General features: G+C 49.5%; 7 protein-coding genes across 7 annotated transcripts; 3 read left to right on the plus strand and 4 right to left on the minus strand.

The window, feature by feature from the left end:
• Positions 1–169: 169 nt before the first annotated feature.
• BC939DRAFT_248180 (uncharacterized protein) lies at positions 170–1,600 on the minus strand. Its single transcript, XM_051550980.1, has 2 exons — positions 999–1,600; positions 170–456 (listed from the first exon to the last, which is right to left on the minus strand). The coding sequence occupies exons 1-2, from the start codon at positions 1,483–1,485 to the stop codon at positions 308–310; spliced, it is 636 nt and encodes a 211-aa protein (XP_051409630.1). The 5' UTR covers positions 1,486–1,600; the 3' UTR covers positions 170–307.
• Positions 1,601–2,571: 971 nt separating this feature from the next.
• On the minus strand, positions 2,572–4,520 carry BC939DRAFT_459261 (26S protease regulatory subunit 10B). The gene is made up of 6 exons (XM_051556713.1): positions 4,349–4,520; positions 4,069–4,188; positions 3,700–3,935; positions 3,371–3,587; positions 2,929–3,249; positions 2,572–2,795 (listed from the first exon to the last, which is right to left on the minus strand). Exons 1-6 carry the CDS (start codon positions 4,458–4,460, stop codon positions 2,605–2,607), a joined length of 1,197 nt encoding a protein of 398 aa, XP_051409631.1. The 5' UTR covers positions 4,461–4,520; the 3' UTR covers positions 2,572–2,604.
• A 127-nt stretch (positions 4,521–4,647) lies between these two features.
• On the plus strand, positions 4,648–6,597 carry BC939DRAFT_459263 (WD40-repeat-containing domain protein). Its single transcript, XM_051556714.1, has 7 exons — positions 4,648–4,710; positions 4,860–5,006; positions 5,158–5,290; positions 5,447–5,765; positions 5,891–5,977; positions 6,111–6,189; positions 6,333–6,597. Exons 1-7 carry the CDS (start codon positions 4,678–4,680, stop codon positions 6,507–6,509), a joined length of 975 nt encoding a protein of 324 aa, XP_051409632.1. The 5' UTR covers positions 4,648–4,677; the 3' UTR covers positions 6,510–6,597.
• Positions 6,598–6,694: 97 nt separating this feature from the next.
• Positions 6,695–7,254, minus strand: BC939DRAFT_399990 (SET domain-containing protein; the record flags this gene model as incomplete). Its single annotated transcript, XM_051552510.1, has 2 exons — positions 6,695–6,868; positions 6,976–7,254. The coding sequence occupies 2 exons, from the start codon at positions 7,252–7,254 to the stop codon at positions 6,695–6,697; spliced, it is 453 nt and encodes a 150-aa protein (XP_051409633.1).
• A 3,866-nt stretch (positions 7,255–11,120) lies between these two features.
• On the minus strand, positions 11,121–11,974 carry BC939DRAFT_248301 (uncharacterized protein). The gene is made up of 2 exons (XM_051550981.1): positions 11,371–11,974; positions 11,121–11,284 (listed from the first exon to the last, which is right to left on the minus strand). The coding sequence occupies exons 1-2, from the start codon at positions 11,785–11,787 to the stop codon at positions 11,171–11,173; spliced, it is 531 nt and encodes a 176-aa protein (XP_051409634.1). The 5' UTR covers positions 11,788–11,974; the 3' UTR covers positions 11,121–11,170.
• A 773-nt stretch (positions 11,975–12,747) lies between these two features.
• On the plus strand, positions 12,748–13,891 carry BC939DRAFT_479326 (uncharacterized protein; the record flags this gene model as incomplete). The annotated part of the gene is given in 5 exon segments (XM_051558840.1): positions 12,748–12,772; positions 13,117–13,260; positions 13,277–13,412; positions 13,450–13,697; positions 13,809–13,891. The coding sequence occupies 5 exon segments, from the start codon at positions 12,748–12,750 to the stop codon at positions 13,889–13,891; spliced, it is 636 nt and encodes a 211-aa protein (XP_051409635.1).
• A 741-nt stretch (positions 13,892–14,632) lies between these two features.
• On the plus strand, positions 14,633–20,371 carry BC939DRAFT_505448 (uncharacterized protein; the record flags this gene model as incomplete). Its single annotated transcript, XM_051560659.1, has 7 exons — positions 14,633–14,674; positions 14,792–14,999; positions 15,150–15,418; positions 15,547–15,708; positions 15,810–16,292; positions 16,387–16,866; positions 16,976–20,371. The coding sequence occupies 7 exons, from the start codon at positions 14,633–14,635 to the stop codon at positions 20,369–20,371; spliced, it is 5,040 nt and encodes a 1,679-aa protein (XP_051409636.1).
• Positions 20,372–20,457: the final 86 nt, after the last annotated feature.

The following is a 20,457-nucleotide window of genomic DNA, read 5'->3' on the forward strand; positions in this document are numbered from 1 at the left end:
CAAGTAAAGAGAAAATGGGATCCACATCCATAGAGGGGGGGGTTGGGCCAAGCCAAGCAAGGTCCGCGCTCAGGAGAGCCCTAGACTAGGTTATCCCATGATGGGGGTGGGTGGTACGAATGCAATGCAACGGCGTGTCATAACTGAGAGCACTGCTTGATCTGATATCATATATCAGACTGTGATCTGTGGCGTACAGTAGGCTATCTTTAACATCGCAATTGGAATCGCAATTGGCGGGAAGGGAGAACAAGAACGAGGGAAGGTTCGAGAGTATGAGGGAGTGGATGAGCAGGCTAAAGATGCGCTATGTAGACTGCAACTGCTGTGCGTGTGCTTTAATGCTGTGGTGTTCACAATGACCGTTGGTTGGTCGGTGGGCTGATTGGGTTATATGAAAAGGAAGGAATGAAAAAAAGGGGAGGGGAGACGAAGCACAGGGGCCTGGAATGGAGTCTGTCGATAGAAAAAAAAAAGCACGCATTCACACAGCTGACTGTTGAGGAAAGGTTCATGGCCAAATAGAATGTTGCTTACAGCTCCAAAAAGTAACACAGACGAAAGGAACCCCAAGGAAGAGAGAATAGAACCAGAGTATGTGATCAAGTGGGGTGCACAGACGGAGACAGGAAGAGTAGGAGACGTGATGAAGAGGTGCGATGCTGTTTGCGGTAGCAAGGGAAAAAGGGATGTTGGTATAGGGCGAAAGAGCCAAGCAGTAAAGCGAAGTAAAGTAAAGCAAAAAAAAAAAAAAAAAAAAAAAAAAAAGCGGTAGGAAGATGGACAATGCGTTTGCTGTTTACTCTCGTGGCTACAGTTTGCATTGGGAGGAGAGAGAGAGAGAGAGAGAGAGAGAGAGAGGAGTTGTACGAATGTGTATGTGTGTGTATATGTGTACGTGGATGTGTGTATGTGTGGATGTGGGTGTGGTGTTGCGAGTGAGGGTGTGAGTGAGTAAGACAAGAAAAGAAGCGACAGGTTGCTACTGATGTACGTACATGCGATACGCGTTGGTTGGAGACGAGCGTGAAAGAGAGGCGTGTGGGCGTGTCCTGATTGTGGATGACGGGGTAGGTGGGGTGCGTAGGATATGTGGGGAGGGAGAGAGGGACCAGACAGGGGGGGTTTGAGGAAGAGGAGAAAGAGGCGAGCAAGGTGAAGAAGAGGAGGGTTGATCCGCAGGAGGAGTGAGGAGGAGTGAGGAGGAGGAGGAAGAAGAAGAAGAAGAAGAAGAGAGTGAGAAAGAGAGAGAGGGAGTGGGAAGAGAAAGAAGCGTGAGCAGGAAAGGGCGGGGTGGTATTTGCAAGCAAGAGAAGCAAGAGAAGCAAGAAAAGCAAACAGGCAAACAACCAGGCAAGTAAACAACCAAACAAGTAAACAACTAAACAAGCACGCAGGCAAAGAAAGGGTGTCTGCCCTTTCGAAACCCGATGGACCCGATTGAATCAAGTTGATCCGAATCAAATGACCCAATGTGTTGCTCATTTGTCTGATTCGCCTTCTGTCTGTCTGTCTGTTTGTCTGTTTGTTTGTTGTTTGTTGTTTTACTGGCTGTTGCTGGCTGTTGCTGCCTCGCTTCTTTGGGTGCGTCTCCTCTGCCCCCCCCCACCCCTACCCCCATCGTCTATTTTTACCGGTGATGTTTGGATGGCTATGGACACATCTCCCGCGCTCGCGCTCGTTTTTCCCTTTGATGAATATCAGATTGCAATATACAGTCTCCTCATACCCTCCTCCCCCTGCCCTGCCTCTCTCTCGTCCGGGATGGATCTGAGCACATTGAACAACAGCGAAACCAGCAAACAGCACTACAGCACTACCAATTGAATCAATTGAGCTGGACCCCTGTTAAGCAATGCTGCCCCCCATGTCCACCTAGTCCGCCTAGTCAACAAATGGTGCATGCAGTAGTCCAGTAGACTATCTTGTTCGTCCTTAATAGTCGTCTGTTTGTTATCGCCTAATGGCAACATGTCACTAATTTAGTACCAGAAGTATATTACATTGCTGGGCCATGTCATCCTCTAAAATGCCAATGGTCCTTGTAATTCATGTTCATATGCCTGTAGTTCATACCAGGACCGAACAGGGCTCCTGTTGTAATCTAATCACACGCACAGGCATTTTCTAGATATCTCAAGAAAAGAGTGATCGCGGAACAACAATACCACGCACACACAGACGTACACACATGCACATGCATACACAGGCATAGTCTACACGCGCACACAACGCAGAGTTCGATATCATAGCATCCCTTTATCCTTTATTCTTTATTCTTTATTCGACTTTTTTTTTTTTTGTTTTTTGTTAACCGTTGAGACCCTGAGATCGGGAAGATGAGAATCATGGATCCAAGGAGCACCAGAAGGACAAGGAAACAGAGGTCGAGATGCGTGTTCTGTTTTCTGTCGCATAGCCCCCTCCTTCATTCCTTTGTATTAGCTAATCCATTTGGGGGGGGGGGGGGGAAGTGGCGCCCACACACTTAAACCTTACCGCTGCGTTTCGTGTTCCGTTCCGTTTGCGCCTTCATCTGAAACGCGCACATTCATCTGACCAATTATTATTTCTGGATATTTGGTTATTTATTTACGACGCGATCTAGATCTTTTCATAGTCCAGCTTGCCTTCCAACTTCTTCGCGTCTGCCACCTTCCGCACTGCTTTCATGAAATCCTCCTGCACCACATAGTCTCGGTCCTCGCGGATCGCAAACATCCCGGCCTCGGTGCAGACGTTGCGGATGTCTGCGCCGTTGAACCCATCCGACAGCTTCACCACTGCCTCGTAATCTATCGTTGATAAAGGGCGCACGCAAGAAAATAAAATAAAAAAGCATTGTTGGTGGGCGATCGCAGACGACAGAACGCTTTTTTTTTTTTTTCCTTGTCCCCCTTCTTGAAAACGTCTTGTAGCTTGACTTACCAATCTCTCCTTGCTTGGTAATGCCGAGTGCATGGATTTTCAAAATCTCCATCCTTCCCTGTTCGTTCGGCAAAGGAATCTCAATCTTGCGATCCAAACGACCGGGTCTCAACAGCGCTGGATCCAATGTATCAGGTCGGTTTGTCGCCATGATCAACTTGGTCTGCCCCAAGTGGTCAAACCCATCCATCTGGTTCAGCAACTCCATCAACGTGCGCTGAATCTCTCGATCTGCAGAGCTTCCCTCTGAGAAACGTCGTCCTCCAATAGCGTCGATCTCATCCATAAAGATAATGCACGGTTCGTGTTCCTTTGCGTATGCTATATCATTCGCCCAGATGTCAAGGCAAAGAAATGAAATATCCAGATTAGAACGAACCATGAGGCCTGAAAAAGGGACATCGCTTCCATCAAACATGGTGTCAAGACAGCCTCGCTTTACCAAACATCTCTCTGATGACCCTGGCACTCTCTCCGATATACTTGTCAACAATCGCAGACGAGACGACCTTCAAAAAGTTGGTCTCCAATGTACTGGCCACAGCCCTTGCTAACAAAGTCTTGCCCGTTCCTGGCGGTCCATAAAGCAGCACTCCCTTTGGTGGCTTGATTCCAACTCTCACAAACAGCTCCGGGTTCATCAAAGGAAGTTCAATGACCTATATACACATTTCGTTTCCGATAAGAAGAAAAAAAAAAGGAATATTGTTAGCTACACCTCCAATGGTAAGCATGTCACCCAATAATCCCCTAAAACAGACGGAAATGTACCTCACGCAGTTCTCTGATCTGCTCGCTCAGTCCTCCAATTCCAGCAAACGAAATGGATCCAGGATCTTCCATACCCATGCTGTAGACCATCGGGTCAACCTCTCTTGGGAGCATGCGCATGATTGTAAAAGTGGTCATGTCCAGAGCCACGCGTGTTCCCAACTTCAACTTGGACTTGTCCAACTTACTACGGCACCCAACAACGTATCGAGGTCCACTTGCAGCTTTGATGATGACTAGCGAGCACGCCAATCCAATAAAGTCAATCAGCTTAGTCATTCTTCACTTTTGTCTGTTGATTATCCGGAACCATTGAATCACGGACGTAGGGAAAAAAAAGTGTAGGCTAATGTGAGGCTGAAGACTTACAGCGATCTTCGTCCAGCTGCTTCAGGACAGATCCAATAATCTGACCAACACTCTGCAATGCCTTGATATCATCCTCTGACTTGTTGAACGCCCGATCCAGCTCCTTGAGACCCATACGCACTATCGTTGCAGCAAGACAGCAGGGGGAAAAAGAAGAAGGAAAGAAAGAACGAAAGAATGAAAGCATTTGCTTCGTCAGTATCGCCTGTTTCTACTAGAATAAACGAATAAACGGAAGAAAAAAAAAAGAATCGAGTCCTTTCTATCTGCGGAGACGTACAGTCTTTGACTTTGGCCTCCATTTCGCGATGTTCCAACAGCTTTTTGCGGTAGTTATTCAGAGCATGAGTCCTGGGATCGCTGTCCTGCGGTGCTGAAGATGTCGTCGCCATGGTCTGAGTATATGGAGTGATTGTGAGGAGAAAAAAAGGGTTTCTGAAAAAAGAAGGAAGACCCGCGCGTTGTTGCGCGCACGTATCCCCCTCCCCCTTTGAGTTTGAGCAACGTCACTTTTTCACAATCCTAATTGGGGTGACTATAAAATAAAATAAAAAAAAGCCCTACTCTCGACGACCTTGACCCCCCCTCCACAGGACTCAATAGATCACGATGCAATACGTACGGACACCACAGATGGATCAGGTACTGGATTCGACCAACGGACCACGGATATTCATTCAGTCATTCACACTTTGCTAAAGGATGCACTCTGCCTTACCTTGCATGCCTTTACCCTTTTTCCAAAAAAAAAAAAAAAAAAACTCATCGCGGCAGTTACTCCGACACTATAGACGATCGCAAGGTTCCCGACGTTAAGCACGCGCGAATACAGGGCCCACAAGGCCAATGTCCATACAGTCGGCTGGAACTCGGATGGTAGGAGACTAGCCTCAGGATCCGTTGATAAGACGGCCCGTGTCTGGGCTCCAGAGAGAACTGTAAGGAAACAAAGGAACCTATTGTGCCCTATTGATATACTTCGAAACGGGATAGAAAAAAGAAAAAGAAGAAAAAAAACCAGGATGCAGAGCGAGCCCTTCGCTGACCTTTTTTTTTTTTCAATAACAACAAAAAAAAAAAAAAAAAAAGTCAGATCCTCGTAGCTCACAGGAATTGCGCGGACATACCGACAGCGTGGATCAACTCGTCTGGGATCCTACGCATCCCGATCATCTTGCCACAGCCAGCTGCGACAGAACCGTTCGTATCTGGGACGCACGATGTAAGCAGATCCTCATTGTTTCCATGACACCTGATTTCTAGCCCTCCCTCTCATCCTGCGTCTGCGTCTACTTTACTCTGTTTTATTGTAGAGAAAGTCATTCAACTAACGTGCTATTTTTTTATATTTCTTTCTTTTTTATTTCTTTTTCTGTAGCTGCAAAAAGCATTCACAAGATCGATACCAGCGGACAGAATATCAACATCAGCTGGAGTCCGAACGGTCAAAGCATCGCGGTTGGAAACAAGGACGACATGATCAGCTTTATTGACACACGAACCTTCAAAATCGAACAAACCGTCCAGTTCAAGGTCGAGGTCAACGAGATCAGCTGGAACCCAACAGGGAATTTGTTCCTCTTGACCACCGGACAGGGAACCGTCAAGGTCTTGAGTTATCCATCCATGAAGGAACTCCATGCTCTTGAGGCCCATACCGCGAATTGTTATTGCTTAGAATTTGATCCGCGTGGAAGGTATGTTAAACAAACACTTTATTTTATTTTTTTTATTTTTATTTTTTGATCTCGGACTAATGAATAGCTCTGATATCGGTACTGACGATGGACTTTATTTCATATCGCAAATATATATATGATAGATATCTGGCTACTGGAAGCGCAGATGCTCTTGTCAACCTATGGGATCTGGAAGAATACATTTGCGTACGGACATTTGGAAAGCTAGAGTAAGTCGTGTACAATATTCTCCACACCCCCCTCAAATTCATGGTATAAACGTTCCTGCTGTGCCTACCTAGTCCTTTAAACTAATCATCTAATCATCTAATCATCTAATCGCCGTCTTTTCATCTTATCTAGTTGGCCTATTCGAACCATCAGTTTCAGCTTTGATGGCGAGTTCCTAGCCTCTGCCTCGGAAGATCTTGCCATCGACATTGTAAGCGAACACCTTCTTTTTTTTTTCTTTTTTGTTTAGTTACCATTCCCGGCTTCTTCCCTTTCTTTTGTCTCTCAGGAAACAACAGACTCTTGGGCACGGACTAAACGGGGTTTTTTTTCTCCTCCATTCAATGATTATAGTCCCTAGTCGAGACCGGTGAATCCGTCCATACGATCGCATGCTCTGCAGCCATGAACACAGTGGCCTGGCATCCAAGCAAGTACCTGCTCGCCTATGCTGGCGATGAGCAAGAGTCAAGACCGGGCGGTGGGTCCGTCATGCTAGGAAATCTGCGCGTATTTGGCTTCAGCGGTTGATCCACGTTTTTGCACAGAAAGCAAGCAGGCACTCTTCATTAGAAAACTTCAGCTGATAAAATGTACATGTACAATATACTTTCAACATTACTCTGCAACACAACGACAATGGTGACAATTCTCAGTGGCCATCTCATAATGTATTTGATCCTTTCTCGTTCGTTGTCATTATTCTAAACTCTTTTTTAATTCAGAGTGCCGCGGCATCCGCGAGATCCACACAGGCATGGGATCTTGTCCGCTTCTATTGGGAACTTGTAGTCATACGTGATTTCTTCACCCTCCTCAATATCTCTCTTTGCATAAATCACAATCTTCTTCTGTCCGTCTACCGTGATAATCTTTGCATTGCAGTTGGGCTAGTATCGTAAATCAAGAAACGTAGTGCATTAGCCCATTTAATCCTATTCCAAGGCATCTCCACAGAGCAGAGCAAAGTATAGCAAAGCAGAGAGAAATCGCTTACCGTGCAGCAATGGTTGATAAAACGAGCAATGTTGCCCATCTTGGTCGCATCAATCACAGTGTCATCGTCCACGCGGAACAAATAACTCGAGCCAATGCCCATCCGCTCATATCGTTTCTCGCGATGATCCGCCACCTTTTGTCGGATCACCTCTCCAATGTACTCAATCACCATATCATTCGCATCCACCTTCTCCATCGCAAACAGTCCCCAGTCGTGAATCGGCGACTTTGCAAACCGAAGTTGCTTCTTGCGGACCTTCAGCTGGTTAAACTTCATAATATCCGAGTCCGTGGCCATGCCCACAAGCATCCGGCGGTTGTTGACTCTGTTCATGCGCGACGAGATCCTGGCAGAAGCCGTGTTCACCTGTGCCGTGTTTCGGTGTGGTAAGTATATCGCCTTGGCCATTTCCGAGATCTTGTAAAAGCCCTCTGTACGTGCTGATCCGGTTCGATGTGCAGACGGCGCCGAATCCCGTGCTGAGGTCTCCTGCGCTGCCAGGGTGGCCTCCAGCTCCCGTAGTTGGTAGGCTCTGTCATCCGGATCCAACCCGTTGCGACGCCCAGATTCCTCCTCTTCGGCTCTCTTCCGCTCCATCTCCAAGGCTGCCTTCATAAACCGGAAGTCTTCCTCGTCGCCATTGCTGAAATCCAGAGGCAAGGTGTCCTTGTGACCCATAACCATAGCACTGCCGGCTTTGCCCGACTCGTATGGTTCGTAGAGATCAAAGTAAGAGGAATCAGAGTCCGTGTCAGACTCGGACTCAGAACCGGTGATAGAGCCAGGGTCCGAGTAGTACGGTGTGCCATCCCGATGCAAACTGGCATCATGGTGTCCAGATGTTGCAGGCCACATGAGCGAGTCGTCCACTGTTACGTCCAGCAACTCCACGTCAGAACGGCTCTCGTCCTGTCGCAGCTTTTTCACTTGTGGTTTCTTAGTCTGCACTGCAGCGGTCTGCCTCTTTGGCTTCTTAGTCTTGCGTCCTTTGCCGGTACCATAGTCCGAACCGGAGTCCATATCAGGCAACTCCATCGCAGTAGCTTCCATCTTTTTCATGTCAATCCCCACGCTGATAGCCCGATCATGCGCTCGCTTGCGTTTTTGGGACGGCCTTGCTAGCTTGACGTCGTCCTCAGCTCCACTGTCCCTACCCTTTAGGGCCACAACCTCGTCGTTCTCCGTGCGATCGCCTTCCATATCGTCGTCATCGTCGATTCTCTCGACCTCCTCCTCATCATCGACAACAAACTGCACATCCTCATCGACATCGTATTCGTCGCTGCTCTCGCCCTGCGGCTGACGCTGATGGAACTCTGTTAAGAAGTCGTCCGGATGCTGACCATCATCGCTGCTGCTGAGATAGTCCCGAAGGCGCTGAGTCTTCTTCTTGTTGCCCGCCAATGGCCCTTTCCTGTTGGTACGAGGGCCCTTTATACTCTTCTTCTGCAACCTCTTGCCTGTCGGGCCATGATCTTCGTCCTGACTGGATGCACTGCGGTTGCCTCGGGAGTATCGACGCAATCGGTCGCCCTTTCTGCTCTCGGTCTTGCTCCTTTCCATCTCGGAATCGGAGTCCATGTACCTCAAGGGCGGTCTACCACGGGATTGGCTTCTAGAGATGGAGCGACTCCTGGATCTGGATCGAATGACGGATCGGGATCGTCCACGCGGTTTGAGTACATGTCGTGATCTCGATAGAGAGGGCGATCGGGAAATGGAACGTGAGCGGGACCGGTACCGAATCCGGGACACAGAGCGAGAATGGGAACGGGGAGTACGAGAACGAGAACGTGAGCGTGAATGCGAAGGTGAATACGATGGCTGCCTCGATCGAGAACGCCGTCCAGAGCCCTCATGAGCTTTGCCCTGCTTCTTCTCCCGTTTGCTGTTAATGGTCGAGCGAGGCTTGCGCGCGGCATTAGGATCTGTTTGCGTCCTCTTTTTGAAACTGGGCAGCTTTGGGAGATCATTCGAGCGAGGGAGATGGTGCAGGTCTTTTGGCGAAGATTTTGCATCCTGGCGCACCGAATCGAATAGAGATCTTGTAGAACCGAACTCCAAAGATTTCGATATGCGTGATCCAAGTCCTATCTTCTCGTTCGATCCATCATCCGCGCCCGAATCGACAGCCGCCTCTTGCAGAGAAAGGATTCCGTCGTCAGACCTCGCATTCGCAGAATCTTTATCTTGGGCTTGCAAACGTTCTACCTCCTTTGCTTTGCGAGTCGCCGGGTTTAGGAAATCGTAGATCGTTGGGCCAATGACGCGATTGCTCAGATCCTTCAGAAACACCTGGAAGAGTTCCTTCATAATCATATCGGATGCCCAGCGCACAAGAGACTCTTCCTTAGAAGGGGCCTTCACGCGTGAGTTGACGCTCGAAATGCTAGACTTCCGTCCCGCTTCTGAAGCACGACGATGTCCAGGCTCCTTGATGCTACCCCTACGTGCGAGCAACTCTGGTGGTAGTTTGTCGTCCCCGGGCTCGTGAAGAGTAATTGTGATCCTCTGACCGAGCAGCGGCTTTTGGTTCAGAACAACATGGCATTTCCTTGCTTGAGCCAACGAAACAAAGCGGATGTACCAATTTTCTCCATGCCGCTCAATCTATTGCCAGGAAATTAACGTGTGAAAGAATATTAGGATCATTAAAATACATGAATTTAGCAGGCAATCATTCTCCATTCAACAGGTAAAGTGGCGCTTACTCTTTCCGGGCCAAACTTGTCAAACTCCTGCTTCATGTTTTCGATAGAGATGCGATGGAAAGGCAGGCAGTCTCGGTTGATGATCAGACATGCTAAATCCTTCTGCCATCCCGTACCCTCGCTTTCAAAGCCAGAGCCTCGTTTTTCGGAAATCCGCCCGCGTCTCAATCCTATTCCATGCATCTTGGCTTCTGGACCCCATAGTGGGCTAGGGCTGCGCTCCCTGCTCCTGCTCCTAGACCAGCTTCGACTTCGGCTACGACTTGCCCTCCTCCTTCCTAGGTAGCGCTCGTATCGATCAGTTGGAAATTGCATATCCTCAAAATAACTACCACGGCGATCGTAAAACTCGTCTCTAACATGCGATCCGCCCGGAGCAATCCCTCCTTGATTCATCCAATCCGCCCGGCTAAGCGAACCTGGAGACAGCAAGAGAGGTGGGGCTGCTGCAGGACGAAACGGGTCAAGCTCCCGTGATTTAGACAGAACCCTGTAGTTGTCCACTAGTGTTGGCGCATGACCCAGGTCTGGGGTCTTGTCCCATTCGCGTCGAGGCAGAGGTAAGGATGCGGGCAAAGGCGTCCTTAGTCCACTGGCGCTGGCGTCAGTGGCGGTGAGCTTCATCCTGCTTGCGCTGTCATCGATCTCCCCGTCCTCCTTACTAATCGGCTTGTTGCCCCTGACTTGATGCAATTCGCGTGGAGGAATAGGAGGCAGGGGGATGCGGGTGCGGGGGTTAGGGGGAAGAGGGATCGGTATACGCTTGGCGCCACCACCGGAGGGAATCGAATTATTATTGCTCTTGGATGTCGAAGGGATGGTGGGTATAAGGGAAAGAGCTGTGTTGGTAACCAGCGTTAGGAGACTGCTCGAAGAAGAAACTGAGGCAGGCAAGGATGCTGATGAGCTGGCATTGGGCGGTGCGCTAGAATCCGGTGACAGCATATTGCTCGGTGGGGGTGTTGATGCATCATCAATCTCCATGTCATCATCGTTGGTGTAGATATCCCTGTCGTGGCTCGACTCTGCAGCAAGCGCTGCCTTAGCCTTAGCCGCCTCGATCCTAGCTGCCACGTTGGCCTTTGCCTTCCTAAACTTTGAGCCACTACCGTCCAAAATCACCTTCAGTGGTCCTCTCTCCATCTGCTTGCCGTGCAGGGTATCGACTGCCTTCTTTGCTGCAGCCTCAGCCTCGGATCCTGCGAAAACGACGCGCCCAAATCCGAGTCCGGTTCCGGTAACAGGGTGTCGCTCGATGAGGATATCCAAAATGTCGCCACATCCCGCAAACAGTATCTCCAAATCGAGCGTCGTTGTTGAGAATGCAAGATGAGATATTAAGACTCCATGTTGGGGTATTGAGTTGCTGTCGCGCTAGATTGATTTGTGATGAGAACCAGATCCAAGGCTGTTAACGAATTGATTCGCATAGAAAGCAGTAAAGGCAACAGGTACGGCTTTCCAGGGGACTGAATGTTTGTTCATACCTCGAATCGGACAGGCGTGAGAGTCCCTTTGAACGCTCTCCTCGTTTTGGAAATAAGGTAGCTGTAGTTGGCTGCTGTCCGACGCGGATCTTGAGGATCATTCTTGTCCTATGTTCATTTGAGAAAAAATAGCGTTAATTGTTTTGTATTCTAAGTAATACATGCAGGTTGAATAATAAAAACGCGTTACATACCTCCTCCGTGAGATCGTCTTGGTAGCGGCAAAGCACACTGGTATTTCGCGATTTGCTGGCATCCAAGAAGGGATCGTAGAGTACGCGGAAGTTGCGCACACTCGATGAGGACTCGTCCAGTGGTTGAATTGGCCTGATAGAGGTCAGCGTGGTCAGGGTCGGTGCATTAAAAGAATTCTCGACGCTACTGCCACTGATCAGCACCCCGATGCTCGTGGATATGCTATTGGATACATGCCCACTGGTTGTTGTGGACCCTGCGGTTGGGTCCAATGCTGCTGAAGACTCGTTGTCATTATTGTTTGTAGCCAATGGTACTGGGAGAGGGGTCGTTGTGTTGTTGAAGTCGCCATTGTTGCCACTGTTACTGCTAGTATTATTCGACGGAAGAGTGTGGATCGAATCAAGCATGCTCATGGTGGATTCATAGGTTCAGGATGAGATTTGACCGGGAAATAGCACTATGGATGGGATCAAGGAAGACGCGAGTTAGTAAAAATAATACGAGCAGGACACAGAGGCCCTTGAAATGGCTTAAAAAAATACGGTGCAGTCGAAGTGATCTGGCCATCGGAAAAGAAAAGGACGCGTTTTTTTTTTTTTTGAAATAAAAGGAAGCAAGATGGAGAGAAGCAGAAGCTGGCTGTAGTGGGATGATCTCCCTTATCGGCCCGGTGACGCATACAGGCCCATGGATGAATAATGCAAACAAAGGAGGAGTGGCAGCGGTGGAGGTGGACGATGGAGGATGAGCTGAATAGAGAAAAGTTTACCTTTGCGAGAACGGATAGATGGGACCAAGAAATGGAGGGAAGTGTATAGGTGGAGCAGGTGCAAGTGATGCAAAGGGGAGGGCGAGGAACGGCGCCAACAAAAAGAAAGGGGAGGGTGGATGGAGGATGGAGTGGTGCGGGCAGCGTGCAAAAGAAAAGAAAAAAAAAGAAAAAAAAAAAAAAAAAGAAGGAAGGAAAGGAAGGAAATGCGTATGTGTATGCTATGTACAGAAGACGAGCAGGGGGAGATGTCGAAATGGATAAGAGGATGGATGAGTGGAGGAAAGAAAGAAAGAAAGGGCGGGAGAAAAGGGTTAAAGGGTTGGAAAGATACAACCGTAAACAGAGAGGGGGCAGGGCAGCACAGGGCCCGCAGGCTGATAAAAAAAATGCAGCGGCGCTATTGGCCCAGAAAGTGCGTCGTTGTATTTAGTGGACCGGTGTGCACGAGTCAGAAAAGGGAAAAGAAAAAAGAAAAAGAAAGAAAGAAAGAAACAAAGAAAGAAAGAGAGAGAGAGAAAGAGAGAGAATGGGAATGGGAGGAAGAGAAGTTGATTGCAAGAGACCCAAAAGGGAGGAAGCAATGGTGTGTTGATGGAAAAAAATGGAGGGGACGGAAGCCAAAAAGGGTATGTGGAGGACCCAAAAGGGGAGATCCTTCTGATCGCACACAAACATTTGTGGTCTTGGCATCCATCACTCTTTTCTTTTGCATCTCTTCTTCCCTCCCTTCTCAACCAACCAAACCGACCCTACCCATACAGCCGCCCTTCTCAAATAAGCGAGCAGCAAGCAAACATGGCCACTACCCCACACAGACCCGCGCCGACAATGCCCCCTCCATATGCAACAGGACTAGGAACAGGACCAGGAACAAGTCCAGCAGGACCAGGCACTGGATCAAACAGAACTGTAGCAGGGCCAGGAGGATTTCCCTTGATATCCATAGATGGCTCATCCATCGCAACTTTAGGGCTTGGCCTCATCAAAAAGTTCCGTGAGGAGCGTCTATCATCCCTGCGACCCCTCCCAGAGTTCTTCAATACCACCCGGATGTCAAAACCAAATGGCCTTGCGAGTATGTGGACACAACAAAAAGTCTGTGAACATCCGTTGGGTACGTTACATACCAGATGCACCTTGTCCTTACCTGCTGTATTTCGGTGTATGGTCTTCCTCCTTAGGCGTCGCTTCACGACTTAGTTGCAATCTGTCGTATTTCCGAGGCAATTACACTCTCGTCTTCCTCGGCATCACCGCCTATAGTCTGTAAGTAGCCCCCTTTCTCGCGACTACCGTGCTCTAGGTGTATCAACCGCGCACTGAAGCCGTATCAATACTCGTCTTCCTCCCGTAGCGTCTCCAATGCCATGCTCATGTTCAGCGTAGGATTTGTCGTCGGTGGTACACACCTCATCTCTAAAGTCCCGCCAGAGGGCCTCATGCTTGGCGAAAATAGATATAACAAAAGCCAGCTTCAGACGGGCATGGCCTGCATTGCTGTGCCGCTATTCTTCTTCAGCTCGACTATAGGCACTATTTTTTACATCGTTGGTAAGTGCTGAGATAACTGGGTGGCGCAGTGATTGGGAGGTCTTTATTCACCGTATCGCATATTAATCTTTTTCTCGTATTCACTTGAACTGTCGAACAATCCTTGAACAGGTGCCAGCGCGGTTACCATCCTTGGTCATGCTGCGTTCATGGAGGAGCACATTGAAGGCGATTTCGCCGACACGGTTGTCTAAATAACAATATGTAGCGTTCATGTATATATCTGGGGTGCAACTGCCCGCCGTTCCTGCAACCTTTGATCATCCAGCTATTCAAAAAAAAAACGGTGGCGTGCTCCCCTGTTTCTGTTCTCTAATGAAGCGATTACGAATAGTTTGTTCCGCAATGATTGTTGAATAATCATGACAGATGCCTCTGATTGATATCGTGGACACGCAATTGCCATTGTTTCCGTGAGAGCAGCGTTATCTGGGCAGACTGAGCGTCGCTTTTTTGTTCCTGGTTCCTGAATTTGACTTGGCCACCACCATACATATGGTCATGGCGACACTTTACTACAGCGTTCCTGCTTCCTGTTCCTGAACGGTTTTTCCTCAAGCAAAGCGGCAAGGAGGATCAGATGAATGATGGGTTCTCGTTCCTTCCACGTCACTTCTCGATCTATTTCTGGGTGCCGGGTATGCAGTCTTTCGCCTGTCTGAAATGGATGAAAAAAGCGGTCCAAACCACCTCACACCTCGCGCTCGTCATCTGTCCCTCTTTTTATCATCCACCATCCCCACCATCACCCACCACTCTCCTCTTTCGCTTCTCCGTGCTTATCCTCTTTCCAACACTCGCCTCCACCTCTCTGCTCCACGGGTCGCGCCATATCTACTATCGGGACCAAATAACACCTTTGTTCGCGACCCCTCTTTCTCCCTCCCTTCCTTCTCTCTCTACCTTGTTCCTTCAATCCAGACTTGTACTTTTAAATGACTGAATCACTGCCCATCCGCTTCCAGGAGCATGTCCAGGTATCAATAAAGGCTCTGAGTGTACCTTATTCGCATACAACTCAAATATGATACCGCGCATGTACGGGGTAACTCAGCACGCTGTCTTTTACTGGTTTTCACACTTGCCCAACATAGCTTCAAAACCTGGGCATCAACGCCGCTAGCATCGGCTTCAGCACCCTCACTCTTGAATCAGATCGCTTCATCTGTGTCCGCGAGACGACCGGCGAACAGAACTTGGTGGTTATTGTGGACCTGACGGATCCCACGAACGTTATTCGTCGACCCATCACCGCCGACTCTGCTATTATGAACCCTGCCAGCAAGGTTATTGCGTTGAAAGGTACGCTGTCCGTGTGTTTTAACGAGCAGATACTGTGCAACACACATCAATTGTGCCTTAGGGTGTAAACGTAAACGATACCTTGGGCTAACACGCTATTCTGTGCATCAATGGCTCCCTCCAATTGATTCATGTGCATGCATCCAACAGCCGGAAGACAGCTTCAGATTTTCAACTTGGAAATGAAGACCAAAGTAAAGTCCCATCTTATGCACGACGACGTCGAATTTTGGAAATGGATCTCGCTGAAGTCGCTTGCGCTGGTCACCGCCACCACGGTCTATCACTGGTCCATGGAAGGAGATTCGCAACCCGTCAAGGTCTTTGACCGTCATCCCAGCTTGAGCGGAAACCAGATCATCAACTACCGTGTCAATTCGGATGAAAAATGGATGCTTCTCGTTGGAATCTCATCTCAGGTACGCTCTAAGGCTCCAGATCGCGCGCTTATAATTGGCAGCATATCCTTTAGAATGGCTGCTTTGGATAGAGAAGAAAAAAAAGGTCGGTTATTGACCAGAATTTCGTTTGATCAATGGATTGATAGGGTGGTCGTGTTGTCGGCGCCATGCAGCTCTATTCCAAGGATCGTGGGGTCAGTCAACCAATAGAGGGTCACGCTGGAGCGTTTGCGGAGCTCAAGTTGGACGGTGCAAGCTCGTCTACCAAGTTGTTCGCATTCGCTGTCCGTACTGCCACTGGAGCCAAAGTAAGGCATTTGTACTAGGGCCGTGATTTTTACGGGTTAACTTTGATGCTGTCGGACTGAGAGTGTTTTGTAACACTGTACCATGGTTACTTTTCATATAGCTTCATATTGTTGAGGTGGATCACAAGGATGGAAACCCTGTTTATGCTAAAAAAGCCGTTGATGTCTACTTCCCCCCAGAGGCCACGGGCGACTTCCCAGTGGCAATGCAGATCAGCCACAAGTACAGTATCATCTTCCTGGTGACAAAGTTCGGCTTTATCCATCTTTACGACCTTGAGACAGGCACCTGTATCTACATGAACCGCATCAGTGGTGAAACAATCTTTGTTACTGCCGAGCATGAAGTCACTGGCGGAGTCATTGGGGTGAACCGCAAGGGTCAAGTCCTCTCCGTCAGCGTGGATGAGAATAATCTGGTTCCTTACATTGTCAATACTCTCGGTAACACTGACCTCGCCCTGAAAGTCGCCTCTCGCAACGGTTTGCCTGGAGCTGATGATCTGTATGTTCAGCGCTTCCAGCAACTCTTCCAGAATGGAGACTTTGCGGAAGCCGCCAAGGTTGCTGCCACGTCCCCCAAGGTAAGCATGGATTTGCAAATTTCTGTATGATATCCATGAAGTACTTGGCCAAGTGCTAACTACTGTCGTTAAATGGATCCATTATGATTTTCAGGGCATTCTTCGTACACCCCAAACCATTGAGCGATTCAAGCACGTTCCAGTGGCTCAGGGTCAACTCTCGCCCATTCTTCAATACTTTGGCATTCTCTTGGAGAAGGGCGAACTCAACAAGTACGAATCATTGGAACTCGCCAAACCAGTTCTGGCACAGGGACGAAAGCAGTTACTCGAGAAATGGCTCAAGGAGGACAAGTTGGAATGCAGCGAAGAACTCGGCGACATTGTCAAGCAGCATGATCTCAACCTCGCGTTGTCGGTCTATCTCCGCGCCAATGTCCCCAACAAAGTCATCGCCTGCTTCGCTGAGACAAAGCAATACCCCAAGATTATCTTGTACGCAAAGAAGGTCGGTTACACCCCCGACTACGCCGTTCTGCTTCAGCACGTCATGCGCATGGATCCCGACAGCGGCGCCGAATTTGCCACCCTTCTCGCTAACAATGAAGATGGGCCTCTAGTTGACTTGGAGAAGGTAACTACTCAGGATGCAAATCGCTGGCCTGCCAAGTATCTTGTCAAATGCCTTCATCGCTGGACAGTGGAATGTCATTATCTGACTATATCTTGTCTATACTATCTAGGTCGTCGATGTCTTCATGTCTCAGAACATGATCCAGCAAGCCACAGCCTTCCTCCTGGAGGCCCTCAAGGATAACTTGCCTCAGCACGCTCACCTTCAGACCCGCCTGCTCGAGATGAACCTGATGCATGCTCCTCAGGTCGCAGATGCCATCTTGGGCAACGAAATGTTCACTCACTACGATCGCGCCTCGATCGCCACGATGTGCGAGAAAGCGGGACTTTACCAGCGGGCACTGGAGCACTACACGGACATTGCAGACATCAAGCGCGTCTTGGTCCACACGCACCTGTTAACTCCCGATTGGGTCGTCGTTTATTTTGGCCGCCTCTCTGTCGAGAACTCATTGGAGTGCTTGCGCGAGATGTTGAACGTCAACATGAGACAGAACCTGCAGATTGTCGTCCAGGTTGCCACCAAGTATTCTGACCAGCTCGGTGCGTCTAAATTGATTGAGCTGTTTGAGTCTTACAGGACATTCGAGGGCCTCTACCACTATTTGGGTTCCATCGTCAACATGAGCCAGGACCCGGAGGTCATCTACAAGTACATTGAGGCAGCCTGCAAGACCGGGCAGGTCAAGGAAGTCGAACGCATCTGTCGCGAGAGCAATTACTACAACCCCGAGAAGGTCAAAAACTTTCTCAAGGATGCGAAATTGTCGGACCAGCTTCCTTTGATCATTGTCTGCGACCGATTTGACTTTGTCCACGACTTGGTCCTTTACCTGTACCAGAACAATCTCTCCCAGTACATCGAGACGTATGTGCAGAAGGTCAATCCTTCGAGAACCCCCGCGGTCGTCGGAGCCCTCCTGGACGTTGGCTGTGATGAGAACGTGATCAAGAGCCTGCTGCTGTCTGTTCGCAGTGACATGCCTGTCGCAGAACTGGTGGATCAGACGGAGAAGCGCAACCGTTTGAAACTCATCTTGCCCTGGCTGGAGGCCAAGGTCAACGAGGGTAGCCAGGATCCTGAAGTCTACAATGCCATTGCAAAGATCTACATTGACAGCAACAACAACCCGGAGCCCTTCCTCAGGAGCAACGCCTTCTACGACTCTCGAACCATCGGAAAGTACTGCGAGAAGCGCGACCCCTATCTTGCGTTCATCGCGTATGAAAGAGGCCAATGCGACATCGAGTTGGTCGAGATCACGAACAACAACTCGATGTTTAAGCACCAGGCTCGCTACCTTGTCAAGCGTCGTGATGCCGGTCTATGGGCCCATGTCTTGAGCAACGACAATCCTAGCAGACGTTCTCTGATTGATCAGGTCGTCGCCACCGCCCTTCCTGAGACCCAGGACCCCGAGGATGTCTCGATCACGGTCAAGGCCTTCATGGCTGCTTACTTGCCTAACGAGCTGATCGAACTGCTGGAGAAGATCATACTTGAGAGCTCCGCGTTCAGCGACAACCGCAACCTCCAGAACCTCTTGATTTTGACTGCCATCCAGGCTGACAAGTCCAAGGTCTTGGATTACATCAACCGCCTCGAAAACTTTGATGCCCCCGACATTGCTGAGCACGCCATCCGCAATGGCCTTTATGAGGAGGCGTTTATCATCTACGAGAAACACAACGTTCACGCCAGCGCTATCAATGTCCTTATTGAGCATATTGGCAGCATTGACCGCGCCTATGAGTATGCAGAGAAGACGGACACGCCCGAGGTCTGGAGCCGTCTCGGTAAGGCTCAGTTGGATGGCATGCGTATCAAGGAGGCTATTGACTCTTACATCCGCGCCAACGATCCCACCAACCATGTCGAGGTTATCCAGCTTGCCTCGCGTGCTGACAAGTACGAGGATTTGGTCCGGTACCTCCAGATGGCCCACGCGCAGTCTCGTGAGCCCTATATCGAGAGTGAGCTTCTTTTCGCCTATGCCAAGACGGGCCGTATTGCCGACATGGAGCAGATCCTCAACGGCCCCAATGTTGCTCAGGTTCAAGTTATCGGTGACCGCTGCTACGAGGAGAAGATGTATGGTCCAGCCAAGATTCTTTATCAGAGCATCTCGAACTGGGCTCGACTGTCCACGACCTTGGTTCACTTGGGAGAGTACCAAGCTGCTGTTGATGGTGCCCGCAAAGCCAACAGCACCAAGGTCTGGAAGGACGTCAACGCTGCCTGTATTGAGCACAAGGAGTTCCGCTTGGCCCAGGTGTGTGGTTTGTCACTGGTGGTCCATCCTGAGGAGCTGGAGGAGTTGATCCGCTTGTACGAGCATCAGGGCTACTTTGATGAACTGATGGCGCTGTTGGAGGCCGGCTTGGGTCTGGAGCGCGCACATATGGGCATGTTCACGGAGTTGGCGATCCTTTATGCACGCTACCGTCCCGAGCGCATGATGGAGCACCTCAAGATCTTTTGGTCGCGCATCAACATCCCCAAGGTCATCACGGCATGCGAGCAGGCCCATCTCTGGACTGAACTCGTTTTCCTGTATGTCCACTACGACGAGTACGACAATGCTGCCATCACCATGATGAAGCACTCCCCCGACGCTTGGGAGCATGGTGCATTCAAGGAGGTTATTGTCAAGGTCTCGAACCTCGAGATTTATTATAAGGCACTTCGTTTCTACTTGGATGAGCAACCCATGCTGTTGAACGACCTCCTCGCTGTTCTTATTCCCAGGATCGACCATAACCGTGTCATCCAGATGTTCCAGAAGTCGGATAACATGCCGCTGATCAAGGGCTATTTGGTATCGGTCCAGTCGGTGAACAACCTCGCAGTCAACACTGCATATCATGACCTTTTGATCGAGGAGGAGGATTACGAACGTCTCCGCAAGTCGGTCGATACGAACACCAACTTTGACAATATTGCACTCGCCAACCGATTGGAAGGTCATGAGCTGCTGGAGTTCAGGAGGATTGCAGCCCATCTGTACAAGCGCAACAAGAAGTGGCGCCAGTCGATGACGCTTTCGAAGCAGGACCGCCTCTACAAGGACGCTATGGAGACTGCTGCGGACTCGAGGGATACTGCAGTGGCAGAGGAATTATTGCAGTACTTTGTGGAGAGTGGTAACAAGGAGTGCTTTGCTGCATGCTTGTATATCTGCTATGACCTTGCCCGTCCCGATGTGGTGCTGGAGCTCGCGTGGAGACATGGGCTGACGGACTTTGCGATGCCGTACATGGTTCAGTTCATGCGGGAATACGTCAATAAGGTGGACAAGTTGGAGAAGGCGCACGAGGAGCGCGCACAGAAGGAGAGCAAAGAACGCTCGTCTGAGACACCAATTCTCGGACCAGGCGGATTGGGCAATACGATGATGATTACTGCTGGGCCTGGGATGATGATGCCTCAGCAGACGGGAATGGTCCCACCGCAACAGACGGGGATGAGCATGGGATATGGCCAGAATAGCTTTGGCTTCTAAGGAACGCTCTGAGGAAGGTTAATTGGTGTTGTTTTATCGCTATAATAAAAAAACCCCTTATCTGTGTAATTATCGTATGCTCTGAT

This window comes from Gamsiella multidivaricata (genome assembly GCF_025024155.1).
Source record: "Gamsiella multidivaricata strain RSA 2152 chromosome Unknown BC939scaffold_57, whole genome shotgun sequence".
NCBI classification, from domain to species: domain Eukaryota; kingdom Fungi; phylum Mortierellomycota; class Mortierellomycetes; order Mortierellales; family Mortierellaceae; genus Gamsiella; species Gamsiella multidivaricata.

Bases quoted from the DNA above. Each gene is read 5' to 3' on its own strand.
- BC939DRAFT_248180 (XM_051550980.1), bottom strand. From the start codon at position 1,485: ATGAGCAACACATTGGGTCATTTGATTCGGATCAACTTGATTCAATCG. The intron at 457-998 runs GTACGTACATCA...TTCTATCGACAG, and splicing joins CCAACCAACGCGTATCGCAT to ACTCCATTCCAGGCCCCTGT.
- BC939DRAFT_459261 (XM_051556713.1), bottom strand. From the start codon at position 4,460: ATGGCGACGACATCTTCAGCACCGCAGGACAGCGATCCCAGGACTCAT. The intron at 3,936-4,068 runs GTAAGTCTTCAG...CGTGCTCGCTAG, and splicing joins GCAGCTGGACGAAGATCGCT to TCATCATCAAAGCTGCAAGT. The intron at 2,796-2,928 runs GTAAGTCAAGCT...TATCAACGATAG, and splicing joins TACCAAGCAAGGAGAGATTG to ATTACGAGGCAGTGGTGAAG.
- BC939DRAFT_459263 (XM_051556714.1), top strand. From the start codon at position 4,678: ATGCAATACGTACGGACACCACAGATGGATCAG. The intron at 5,007-5,157 runs GTAAGGAAACAA...AAAAAAAAAAAG, and splicing joins TCTGGGCTCCAGAGAGAACT to TCAGATCCTCGTAGCTCACA. The intron at 5,766-5,890 runs GTATGTTAAACA...TATATATGATAG, and splicing joins GAATTTGATCCGCGTGGAAG to ATATCTGGCTACTGGAAGCG.
- BC939DRAFT_248301 (XM_051550981.1), bottom strand. From the start codon at position 11,787: ATGAGCATGCTTGATTCGATCCACACTCTTCCGTCGAATAATACTAGC. The intron at 11,285-11,370 runs GTATGTAACGCG...AAATGAACATAG, and splicing joins AAGACGATCTCACGGAGGAG to GACAAGAATGATCCTCAAGA.